Genomic DNA, 12884 nt, shown 5'->3' on the forward strand with positions numbered 1-12884 from the left:
TGTTGGGGTCATCTACTTTATCTGGTGCTCCCGGTGTGGCCTCCTGTGTATCGGTGAGACCCGACGCAGATTGGGAGACCACTTCGCCGAGCACCTATGCTCTATCCATCGGAAAAAGCAGGATCTCCCAGTAGCCGCTCATTTTAATCCCACTTCCCATTCTAACGTCAGTCCATGGCCGCCTCTACTGTCGCAATGAGGCCACAAGCTGGAGGAGCAACGCTTTATATTCTGTCTGGGTTGCCTCTACCCTGATGGTGTGAGCATCGATTTCTCGATCTTCCGATAATGCCCCCACCCTTCATCACCATTCCCCATCCCCTTCACCCCTCTTACCTTATCTCCTTGCCTGCCCATCAACTCCCTCTGGTGCTCCTCACCCTTTCTTCCATGACCTTCTGTCCTCTCCTATTAGATTCTTCCTTCTCCTGTGCTGAATCTCTCTCACTAATTAACTTCCCAGCTCTTTACTTCACCCCTCCTTCTCCCAGTCCCCCCCACTTTCACCACCTTCTTCTTGTGTTTCTCCCTCTCCTCCACCTTCTAACTCTGACTCGTCACCTTTTTTTTTGAATCTCCAGTCCTGCTGAAGTTCGACCTGACACGTCGTCTGCACTCTTTTTCCATGGATGCTGCCTGGCCTGCTGAGTTCCTCCAGCAGTTTGTGTGTGTTGCTTTGAATCTTCAGCATCTGCTGATTTTCTCTTGTTTGAGAATGATGGAGGTGTGCAAAACAAAAAGTTGTGAAATACTGGGCTGTCTGACTCTCTCAGCAGGTCAGTTTGAGCTAATGGGGAGAGAAAAGCTGGCCAATATCATAGAGGATTACAAATGACGGTATCCTCAGTTCTGCTTTAGATGTAGGAAGTGACTTGGCTGATGTTATAGAATTCAGTATTGAGTCAGAAGTCTACAACCAGGCCAGATGTAAGAAAGTTTGCCTTGGAGCTGGTTGTAACAGTACAGGAGGCCACAGACCCGTGGTCTGAGTGGGAGTGCGATGGAAAACTGTAAACTCCAGCCCCTTGATATGAACGTTGAATTCTCCAACTTCCGGTAATTCCCTCCCTCTCCCTTCCCCCATCCCACTTTCACTCTGTCTCCTCTTCTAGTTGCCTATCACCTCTCTCATGATTCTGCCCTCTTCTACTACCCATAGTGCTTTCCCCTTAGATTCCTTCTTCACCCCTCCTGCCTATCCCCTCCCTGCTTCCCCTCCCCCACCCCTTGATCCTTCCTCTTATTGGTTTTCCACCCTCCCCTCACCTTTATGGGGCCTCTGTCCCCTCCTCCTTCAGTCCTGACGAAGGGTCTCGGCCCGAAACATTGACTGCTCGTTTCAACGGATGCTGCCCGACCTGCTGAGTTCATCCAGCTTGTTTGCTCGTGTTGATATTTCTGTTGCCTGCCACTTGAGATCACCCCTGTGGAACAAGTGCAGATACTCTGCAAAACATTCACTCATTCCATACTTTAATTGTACAGTACTGTGCAAAAGTCATAGAAAAGTACAGCACAGACCAGGCCCTTTGGCCCATCTAGTCCATACCAAACCATTTAAACTGTCTGCTTTCATGGATCTGCACCGGGACCATAGCCCTCCATCTCCCTACCATCCACGTTTCTATTCAAACTTCGATTCAGTATTGAAATCGAGCTTGCATTCACCACTTGTGCTGGCAGCTAGATCCACATTCCCACGACCCTCTGAGTGAGAAGTTGCCTCTTGGGTTCTGCTTAAACTTTCACCTTTCACCCTTAACCCTTGACCTCCAGTTGTAGTCCCACCCAACCCCAGTGGAAAAGGAAGAAAGAGAAAGTCTGCAGATGTTGGAAATCCAAAGCAACACACACAACATGCTGGAGGAACTCAGCAGGCCGGGCAGCATCAATGGAAAAGAGTAAACACTCGAGGTTTTTGTCTGAGATCCTTCATCAGGACTCAATCCCGGAATTGTTTTTGTGAACCTGCTTTGAACCCTCTTTGATGTCAGCACGTCCTTTCTTAGATAACGGACCCAAAACTACTCACAATACTTGCTCACCAGTGCTTTAGTTAAACATTGACATTATAATCTGTCAGATTGTCTTTCCCAATTGTTTATGAGGTTAAATCAGATACTGTTTCTGGGTAGACTGAGGATAAATGGTCAAGGTTCTTGATGAAATGGAGGTGCTATCAAAATGCTAACTGCATTGGAAATTGTCCACTTAGAACATAGAAGAGTACAGCACAGGAACAGGCCATTCAGCCCACAATGCTGTGCTGAACCGGCTAAAAAGCAAATCAAACACCCAAACACTAATCCCTCCTACCCACTTCCTTACATCCATGTGCCTATCTAAACATCTCTCTAAAGACCTCTGTTGTATTTGCCTCTACCACCATATCAGGCAGCGCATTCTCGGCATCCACCAATCTAGATAAGTTTTAAAAAAACTTGCCCCTCACGTCCACTCTGAACCCATCTCCTCTCCCCCTCAGCGCATCCTCTCTGGTACTAGACATTTCAACTCTAGACAGATACCCTCTGTCCACTTTATCTATGCCTTCTGTTACGTACCCCGTAACTGGGTGTCTTACCAGCAAAGGTAGAAGTATCCGTTGGAGTCTGGTACTATTATCAAAACAGTGTTTATTAGTAAAATATACAAATCAATATCAACAATGCAAATATACAGATAATACACGTTAGCAATACTAAACCTAAAAGTGTGGGTATAATAATAATCAATAATAAACAAGCTCTATCGTTGTCTAGGGGATAATGAATGGTCATATGTGGATATAAAGTTCAGTTCAGTTCATACAGGCTGAGGTAGTTGTTGGTCGATGTGTTGTAATTGTTGGGGAGAGAGAGAGAGAGCGAGGGCGAGCAAACAGTGACAGCCAGTCAAACCTTCCTTTACGTTCTTGATCCGTCGATGTGTTGTTGTGGCCATTCAGGTATGACCCCTCTCGCCTTTAGCTAGACCATTCTTCTATGGTGGACTCGTTACCCAGGCAAGGGTGGACACACACACACAAGCCCCCACCGGCCTCGCTATAAACACTGTGAGTCAAAATTGACCGATCCTTCATTCGGTCTCCGATGCCCCACACCTTCTCTGTGGGTTCCAACACTTAAGCAGTGCTCACTAGTGTGTCTGAGGGGTGTCTCCCCAGACCTCACTTTTATCCCTAATCACGGGGTCTCAGGTGTCAATCAGTTTTGAATGGCTTAGCCCATCAAACCAGCCCACTCCGGCTGTCCACTGAGGAATTTTAATGAACAGAATGGTACCAAGTAAACAGCCCTCTCCGGAGCCGTGAGTCTTACAGGAGTCATAATATGGTCTCTCTCCCCCGGTGTTATCTCGCCCTTGTCTGAAGCAAATGTTCCAGTCCCAGTATGTTTTTGTTCCATCTCTTTCTCTCATTAACAGCCTGGCAACAGTAACGGTTTGTAATTCTCCCAGAGGAGGGGGACATGGGCAACCCTGCACCCTTCTGCCCATCAGAGCTCTTCATCCTTTGTAACACCCCCATCCTTCTAGGAATTTTCACCAAAGGGGAAAATTAACTAGTACAGAGTTTTACAGGATTACAGAGTTTAGCTAAAATACAGAAGTGTTCTGAACTATAAAGCAATACAGATATACCTTCACTTAGCATCTAGATAAACAGTCAGCCATTACATTGTCACTTTCTTTAATATGTTGTGTCTGAATATCAAACTCTTGTAGCATCAGACTCCAATTTAATAACCTCCTATTTTTATTTTTCATGTTAGCCAGGAATACCGAAGGGTTGTGATCTGTATAAACAATCAAGGGTCTTTGTGCTGAACAAATGTACACTTCAAAATGTTGTATTGCCAAAACAAGTGCCAACAATTCTTTTTCTACGGTAGAGTAATTCCTGTGGTACACATTGAACTTTCGAGAGAAATACACTACCGGGTGTTCCACCCCATCCCCTGCTTTCTGCAATAGGACTGCCCCTGCAGCCTCATCACTTGCATCAGTTGCCAGGGAGAAAGGTTCTAACAAGTCAGGTGCCTTTAACACAGGGTGATGGCACAATATGGTTTTTAACTGGTCAAAAGCATCCTGACAAGAATTGTTCCACTCAAATTTTTCTTCCTTCTGTAGGAGTTTTGTAAGCGGGAGGGCGATATCAGCAAAGTTCTTACAAAGTTTTCGATAGTACCCCACCATGCCCAAACATCTTCTCAAGGCTCTCTTATTTGTTGGTACAGGAACCTCAGAAATAGCTTGTACTTTAGCCTGCACAGGAGCCAACTGCCCCTGCCCTACCACATACCCGAAGTAGGTGATTGTGGCATGGCCAAATTCATTCTTTGCAAGGTTCACTGTAAGTTGGGCTGCAGACATTCTTTTAAACAGGTTTTCTACAGCCTCAATGTGCTCATCCCAGGTGTCACTCCAAACTACCACCTCGTCAATATAAGCCTTGGTGTTGGTTAACCCTTTTATCACCATGTCAATCATCCTCTGGAATGTACCTGGTGCATTTTTCATTCCGAACGGCATAACATTGTACTCGTACAACCCGGATGGGGTGACAAAGGCTGAAATTTCTCGAGCTCTGTCCGTTAAAGGAACGCACCAGTATCCCTTTAACAAATCAATCTTAGTGATGTACCTCGCTTTCCCCATTTTATCAATGCAATCGTCCACCCTAGGGATAGGGTAAGCATCTGTCTGCGTGACAGCATTCACCTTTCTGTAATCGGTACAGAATCTTATGGTACTGTCTGGTTTCGGTACTACCACGCAGGGAGAGGCCCACGCAGAAAAGGATTCACGAATTATACCAGCAGCTAGCATATGCTCAATTTCTTTTTCTACTAGCTTGCTCTTTTCCAAATTCATCCGATAAGGGGATTGTTTAATAGGCTGGGTCGAGGTAACAATGACATCATGCTCTGTTCCTTTACACCTCCTTGGAACATCTGGACATAAATCTGTATGCCGTTTAATGAGCTGTGTTAACTGCTCTCTTTGCTCAGGCTCTAAGTGATTGACTTTATCAGCAAGGTTGGCTAGAATAACTGGGTTCTCTACCTAGTGGGTATTATACTTATCTTTTCAAAACGCTCTGGTTCCTCCTCAACACTCCTCTCTACCTCATCAGTTTCCGTGACTGCACCGACCTCCGCGGGGGTCGTTTCATGATAACCTTTCAGCAGGTTTACATGAACCAACTGGTTCGGCTTGCGTCTATCCGGGGTTTCAATCACATAATTCAGCGAGTCTATTTTCTTAACTACTTTGTATGGTCCTTGAAACCTTGCCTGTAGGGGGTTGGTAACTACAGGGAATAGGACCAAGACCTTATCGCCCACGTGAAATTCTTGCTCTCGCGTACGTTTGTCATACCATTGTTTCATTCTCGTCTGGGAGTCTTTTAAATTTTCCTTTGCCAAAGCGCATACCTTATGGAGTCTTTCCTGGAATTTTAAAACATAGTCAATCACACTGACTTGAACGTTCGGACTAGACCACTTCTCTTTAAGTAGGGTTAAAGGTCCTCTGGGCCTGTGACCAAAAACGAGCTCAAACGGACTGAACCCCAGAGATTCCTGAACCATATCCCTCACTGCAAATAATGGAAGTGGTAATGCATCATCCCAGTCTCGAACGTTTTCCTGACAATAAGTTTTAATCACAGTCTTTAGTGTAGCGTGGAATCTTTCCAATGCTCTTTGAGATTCCGGATGGTATGCAGAAGCTAAAATTTGTTTGACTCCCATCTGGGTCATCATCTGCTGAAACGCTCTGGATGTGAATGTACTCCCCTGATCCGATTGTATTTCCTTAGGTAGCCCCACTGTGGTAAAGAATTTAATGAGTGCCTTCACCACCGCAGGGGTCCTAATATTCCCCAGAGGCACAGCCTCTGGAAATCGTGTAGCGGCACACATCATGGTCATGACGTACTGTCGCCCACTCGCAGTTTTAGGTAAAGGACCCACAAAATCCACAATGACTCGGGAGAAAGGCTCCTCACAAGCGGGTATCGGTCTGAGAGGTGCCTTAGGGATAACCTGGTTTGGCTTTCCTACCACCTGACACGTATGACACCTTTTACAATAATCAGCTATATCCTTCCTCATGTTTGGCCAATAGAAATCTTTCATAAGCCTATCCACTGTCTTCCTTACTCCCAAATGTCCACCTAGCGGTCCCTTGTGAGCTAAGTTCAAAATTTCACCCCAATACACCTTCGGTACTACCACCTGATGTACCACCGCCCAGTCCTCATCGACTGGCACCGTGGTTGGCCTCCACTTCCTCATCAACACTCCATCCTTCAGGTAGTAGCCTGGTTCTTTATCCAGTTCTGCCTCAGAAAGAACTGACTCTCTCAATGCCACAAGCTCCTCGTCATGTCCTTGCTCCTTTATAAATTATTTTCTTGCTAAGGGTAGGTCTACCTCTCCTTTATTCTCTTTCACCTCCCTATTCTCCGCTTTACCATCCCCTAACCCTTCCTGGTACAGGGTCGGTAAAAACATCTCAGCCAAATCAACACTGGACTCATTTAAACTGTCCTCTTTCTCAGCCGCCTTTCTCGACATGCTGCGAGTGATCGCGCATGCGGGATAGATCTTAGAATCCAAGGGCGGGTCCTCAGCACTCACAGGCTTGCTCGTTAATTTCACTGCTGCCCCCACGTCACCACCTGCTAAATCGTTACCAAGAAGGACGTCCACGCCGTCTCTCGGTAATTCTGACCGCACCCCTACTTCGACTGGTCCAGATACCAGGTCACATTTTAAAATGATCCCATGCAAAGGCACAGCTTCTGTCCCTTTTCCTATACCTCTTAAAACTACCTCTCCAGTCTCAGGACCAAAATCTACCACCTTACTTAGGATCAATGACTGATCAGCCCCAGTATCTCTCCAAATTCTCACTGGAACTGGGGTCTCTCCTTCTTTCAGACACCGTCCCTTCTGAAATAAATTTCTCACGCCCCTCTCATACTCTATCTACCTTTGCCTTCCTCGTTGATTTGCTGATTGACTCAATACACCCTGCAGGGACTGCTGTTTTCCCTTTTCCTGTCTCCTTCTTTGGAGCAAAGCACTTAGATGCAATATGCCCAACCTTTCCACAATTATAACAGGTCAAGCCAAGAACCTTCCTGCCAGCCTGCTTGTCCTCCTCCTTACCTTTACCACTAGCTCCCGGCTTATTCTCGACCTTAGCCAGTGGACTTTCTTTACCGTCCCTACTGCCTTTCTGATAACTCTTATTCGAGGAAAACCTTGACTTGTGGGTTAGGGCATATTCATCTGCGAACCTGGCAAATTCCGTTATAGACTTATTCGTCTTCTTGTTCAGTTACATCCTGATATTATCCGAAACACAACCTTTAATTCCTCAATCAGAATTAACTCTCTGAAACGATGGAAATCCTCCTCCACCTTTTCTGCAGCACACCAGTGATCCAAGAGCACACCCTTTTCATAGGCAAATTCTGCATACGTCTGATTCCACAGTTTCTTTAAATCTCTGAACTTTTGTCTATACACTTCAGGTACCAACTCATAGGCCCGAAGGATAGCCTCTTTTACTTCCTCATAATCATCAGACTCGTCCATGGACAATGCCGCATATGCCCGTTGAGCCTTCCCTTTTAATGCACTTTGTAACAACGCCACCCACTGATCTCTGGGCCACTTCTGATTCACTGCCACCTTTTCAAAATGCAAGAAGTAACTATCAACATCCGTCTCCTCGAACGGAGGTACTAACCTAAACTCCCTACTAACATTAAACTTCTCCTCTCGGTCTGCCCCGGTACCCACATGTTGCCATTTCTCCCTCTCGAACTGCCATTGTTTTTCAGCTTCCTCCATCCTCCTTTCAGCTTTCCTTTCTTCCTCCTCTGCTTCCAGCTGTTTTAACCTAAGTTCATGCTCCCTCTGTTTCTCTTTCTCAACCAACTTTAATTTTTCTATCTCTAACTGAACCTCCCCCTCGGCTGGTTTCCTCTCAGGGAACAGGTCCAATTCATCTGGTGTGTACACACCCTTGGATACATAATGCTTAGCTATTTCTCTCTGTATATCCACCTTTCTCATCGACGATTTCACCTCTGGGAGATCTAATCGTTTCACAATATTCATTAATTCAGCCTTCCTGGCAACCTCTAATGCCCCCGCAGTCGGGTCTTTTAAAAATTTGACAATGTCCATCTCTGCTGGTTTCCCGTCTGGTTACCCACGCAACCAGATCAAATAATGGACTTATAGCCCGATTCACTGGCCCCCCAAATTGGTATCAAATCCCGGACAAGCTCCCAATTTATTATGTACCCCGTAACTGGGTGTCTTATCAGCAAAGATAGAAGTATCCGTTGGAGTCTGGTACTATTATCAAAACAGTGTTTATTAGTAAAATATACAAATCAATATCAACAATGCAAATATACAGATAATACACGTTAGCAATACTAAACCTAAAAGTGTGGGTATAATAATAATCAATAATAAACAAGCTCTATCGATGCCTAGGGGATAATGAATGGTCATATGTGGATATAAAGTTCAGTTCAGTTCATACAGGCTGAGCTAGTTGTTGGTCGATGTGTTGTAATTGTTGGAGAGAGAGAGAGAGAGAGCAAACAGTGACAGCCAGTCAAACCTTCCTTTACGTTCTTGATCCGTCGATGTGTTGTTGTGGCCATTCAGGTATGACCCCTTTCGCCTTTAGCTAGAATATTCTTCTATGGTGGACTCGTTACCCAGGCAAGGGTGGACACACACACACAAGCCCCCACCGGCCTCGCTATAAACACTGTGAGTTAAAATTGACCGATCCTTCGTTCGGTCTCCGATGCCCCACACCTTCTCGTGGGTTCCAACACTGAAGCAGTGCTCACTAGTGTGTCTCCTGGTGCGTCTGAGGGGTGTCTCCCCAGACCTCACTTTTATCCCTACTCACGGGGTCTCAGGTGTCAATCAGTTTTGAATGTCTTACTCCATCAAACCAGCCCACTCTGGCTGTCCACTGAGGAATTTTAATGAACAGAATGGTACCAAGCAAACAGCCCTCTCCGGAGCCGTGAGTCTTACAGGAGTCATAATATGGTCTCTCTCCCCCGGTGTTATCTCGCCCTTGTCTGAAGCAAATGTTCCAGTCCCAGTATGTTTTCGTTCCATCTTTTTCTCTCTCATTAGGTATGTGAAGAAAAAGAAGATAGTTAAGAACAATGTTGGACCCTTGAAGAATGAATTGGGTGAAATTGTTATGGGAAACAGAGAAATGGCAGAAGAATTTAATGAGTACTTTAGATCTGTTTTCACTAAGGAAGACACAAGCAATCTCCCAGATGTATGGATGGGCCAAGGACATAGGGTAACAGAGGAAATAAAACAGATTGACATTCGGAAGGAAACGGTGATGAGAAGACTGATGGGACTGAAGGCTGACAAATCCCCAGGTCCAGATGGTCTGCACCCTAGGGTACTAAAGGAGGTGGCCCTGGAAATTGCAGATGCATTGGTAATCATTTTCCAATGTTCCTTAGATTCAGGATCAGTTCCTGAGGATTGGAGAATGGCTAATGTTATCCCACTTTTTAAGAAAGGAGAGAGGGAGAAAACAGAGAACTATCGACCTGTCAGCCTGACATCGGTGGTGGGAAAGATGCTAGAGTCCATTATTAAGGATGAAATAGTGGCATATCTAGATAGCAGTGATAGGATTGGGCCGAGCCAGCATGGATTTACCAAGGGTAAATCATGCTTGACTAATCTGTTGGGAGTTTTTCGAGGATGTAACCAGGAAGTTAGACAGGGGAGATCCAGTGGATGTAGTGTACCTCGATTTTCAGAAGGCATTTGATAAGGTCCCACATAGAAGATTGGTGGGTAAAATCAAAGCTCAGGGCATTGGGGGGAAGGCATTGACATGGATAGAAAACTGGTTGGCAGATAGAAAGCAAAGGGTAGCGGTGAATGGGTGTTTCTCGGAATGGCAGGTGGTGACTAGTGGGGTGCCACAGGGCTCAGTATTGGGACCACAGCTGTTTACCATTTACGTTAACGATTTGGATGAAGGCATAGAAAATAACATCAGCAAATTTGCTGATGATACTAAGCTGGGTGGCAGTGTGACATGTGATGAGGATGTTGGGAGAATTCAGGGTGACTTGGATGGGCTGGGTGAGTGGGCAGATACTTGGCAGATGGTGTTTAATGTGAATAAGTGAGGTTATCCACTTTGGGAGTAAGAACAGGAAGGCAGATTATTATCTGAATGGTATAGAGTTGGGTAAGGGAGTAATACAAAGAGATCTCGGAGTCCTTGTTCATTAGTCACTGAAGGTGAATGAGCAAGTGCAGCAGGCAGTGAAGAAGGCTAATGGAATGTTGGCCTTTATTACAAAGGGAATTGAGTACAAGAGCAAGGAAATCCTCTTGCATTTGTACAGGGCCCTGGTGAGACCACACCTGGAGTATTGTGTACAGTTTTGGTCTCCAGGGTTAAGGAAGGACATCCTGGCTGTAGAGGAAGTGCAGCGTAGATTCATGAGGTTAATTCCTGGGATGTCTGGACTGTCTTACGCAGAGAGGTTAGAGAGACTGGGCTTGTACACGCTGGAATTAAGGAGATTGAGAGGGGATCTGATTGAAACATATAAGATTATTAAGGGATTGGACAAGCTAGAGGCAGGAAATATGTTCCAGATGCTGGGAGAGTCCAGTACCAGAGGGCATGGTTTGAGAATAAGGGGTAGGTCATTTAGGACAGAGTTAAGGAAAAACTTCTTTTCCCAGAGAGTTGTGGGGGTCTGGAATGCACTGCCTCGGAAGGTAGTGGAGGCCAATTCTCTGGATGCTTTCAAGAAGGAGCTAGATAGGTATCTTATGGATAGGGGAATCAAGGGATATGGGGACAAGGCAGGAACCGGGTATTGATAGGAATTGATCAGCCATGATCTCAAAATGGCGGTGCAGGCTCGAAGGGCCGAATGGTCTACTTCTGCACCTATTGTCTATTAGCAGCCTGGCAACAGTAACAGTTTGTAATTCTCCCAGGGGAGGGGGACATGGGCAACCCTGCACCCTTCTGCTCATCAGAGCTGTTCATCCTTCGTAACACTTCCATAATCTTCATATACCAAATAATGGCCAGATGTCAATTGAGATTCAAGGAATTGTGTCTCGGCTGGGAATTAATGACGTTTGAAGGGAAAGGGATATAACATTGTAGAGAAAAGTTGGCAATATTACTATCTCCATAGAAACTAATACCCTTCAGGCAAAACAGTCCAGTAATTTTCAGTTCTTGAAATTTCTGTAGAAATTCAGTGAACTGGCAGAATTTCAGTGAAATGTACTTGTTAATACAAAAGTCTCAGCCCTCATCTTTTACTAGAAATTCCAATTGTACTGGAATATCCAAAGAGTTTGTTCATTAAGTACAATCACATTATGATTATTATGGAAACTGTTCTTGATCCTTTAACTTTCCTTTTGCAGCTCCATTTTTAAAGGATGGAATTGTATTGCTCAAGAAATGGCATACACTGCAGATCTGCACACGTGAGTTTAACGTGGGTCTCTGGTGGTCTGGGGGGATAGTCTGCTTCGTCTGGGGCGGGTGGTGTCATCGTACTCTTCGTTTTTCTTACTTTTTCTAGTTCTGATGAAAACTCATCGACCTAAAATTATAAACACAAGCGATAACTACAGATGCTGGAAATCCAAAGGCACACGCACAAAATGCTGGAGGAACTCAGCAGGTCAGGCAGCATCTATGAATAAACAGTTGGAGTTCCAAGCCGAGACCCTTCTTCGGGACTGGAAAGAAAGGGGGGAAATGCCAGAATAAAAAGATGGGGGAGGGGAAGGAGGATAACTAAAAGATAATAGGCAAAGCCAGGTGGGAAAGAAAGGTAAAGGGTTGGAGAGGAAGGAATCTGATAGGAGAGGAGAATAGACCATATGAAAAAGGGAAGGTGGAGGGGGACCTAGGGGGAAGTGATAGGCAGGTGAGAAGAGATGAGCAGGCAGAGTGGAGAATATAAGGGGGGGGTGGAATTTTTTAACTGGAAGGAGAAATCGATATTTATGCCATCAGGTTTGGAGGCTATCCAGACAAAAATAAGGTGTTGCTCGTCCACCCCGAGGGTGGCCTCATCTTGACACAGGACAGGCCATGGACCAACGTGTCCATAATGGGATCAGAATTGAAATGTTTTGCCACCGGAAAGTTCTGTTTTTGGTGAATGATGTGGAGACGCTCGATAAAATGGCCCCGGAATTTACGACTTAGAGGAGGCTGCATCGAGAACACCAGACACAGTAGACAACCCTAGCAGAGTCACAGATGAAGTGTTGCCTCACCTGTTTGGGGCCCTGAATGACCTGACATATTAGCTTTGTTTCTTTCTTTACAGCTTGTTGATTATTATGACTAACTTCTGCTTTAACTTTGTATTTCCACCAGAAAATTACTTTGTTTCTCATTTGTATCAATATGTTTTAACCATTGCTTTGAAGTTTTCATTACGTAATAGATCATCATCACAATGTCATTTTGTGCCGTGTCGTGTGACGTGGGCAATCATAGATTTGGCCGTGATTGTTCTTAGCAAACTTTCCTTCATCTGGACGGTGTCTTTACAAGACTGGTGACCTCAGCCATTATCAATTCTCTTCAGGAATCGTCTGCCTGGTGTCAGTGGTCTCATAACCAGGACCTGTGATATGCACCAGCTTTTTGTACAACCACCCACCACCGGCTCCCATGGCTTCATGTGACCCTGATCGGGCAGGGGGGAAGGGCTAAGTAGGTGCTACACCTTGCCCAAGGGTGACTTGCAGGCGAGTGGAGGGAAGGAGCTCCTTACACCTCCT

General features: G+C 45.4%; 1 protein-coding gene across 2 annotated transcripts in view; it reads left to right on the forward strand.

Annotated features, from left to right (window-relative positions):
- nostrin (nitric oxide synthase trafficking) overlaps positions 1-12884 on the forward strand; it is a 51732-nt gene that overhangs the window by 17628 nt on the left and 21220 nt on the right. For both annotated transcript variants that reach the window (XM_073047478.1, XM_073047479.1), the window contains one exon: positions 11505-11567. In XM_073047478.1, coding sequence (XP_072903579.1) covers positions 11505-11567 — 63 coding nt within the window. The remainder of the gene's footprint in view (positions 1-11504; positions 11568-12884) is intronic.

Source organism: Hemitrygon akajei, chromosome 5 (genome assembly GCF_048418815.1).
Source record: "Hemitrygon akajei chromosome 5, sHemAka1.3, whole genome shotgun sequence".
In the NCBI taxonomy this organism is placed as follows: domain Eukaryota; kingdom Metazoa; phylum Chordata; class Chondrichthyes; order Myliobatiformes; family Dasyatidae; genus Hemitrygon; species Hemitrygon akajei.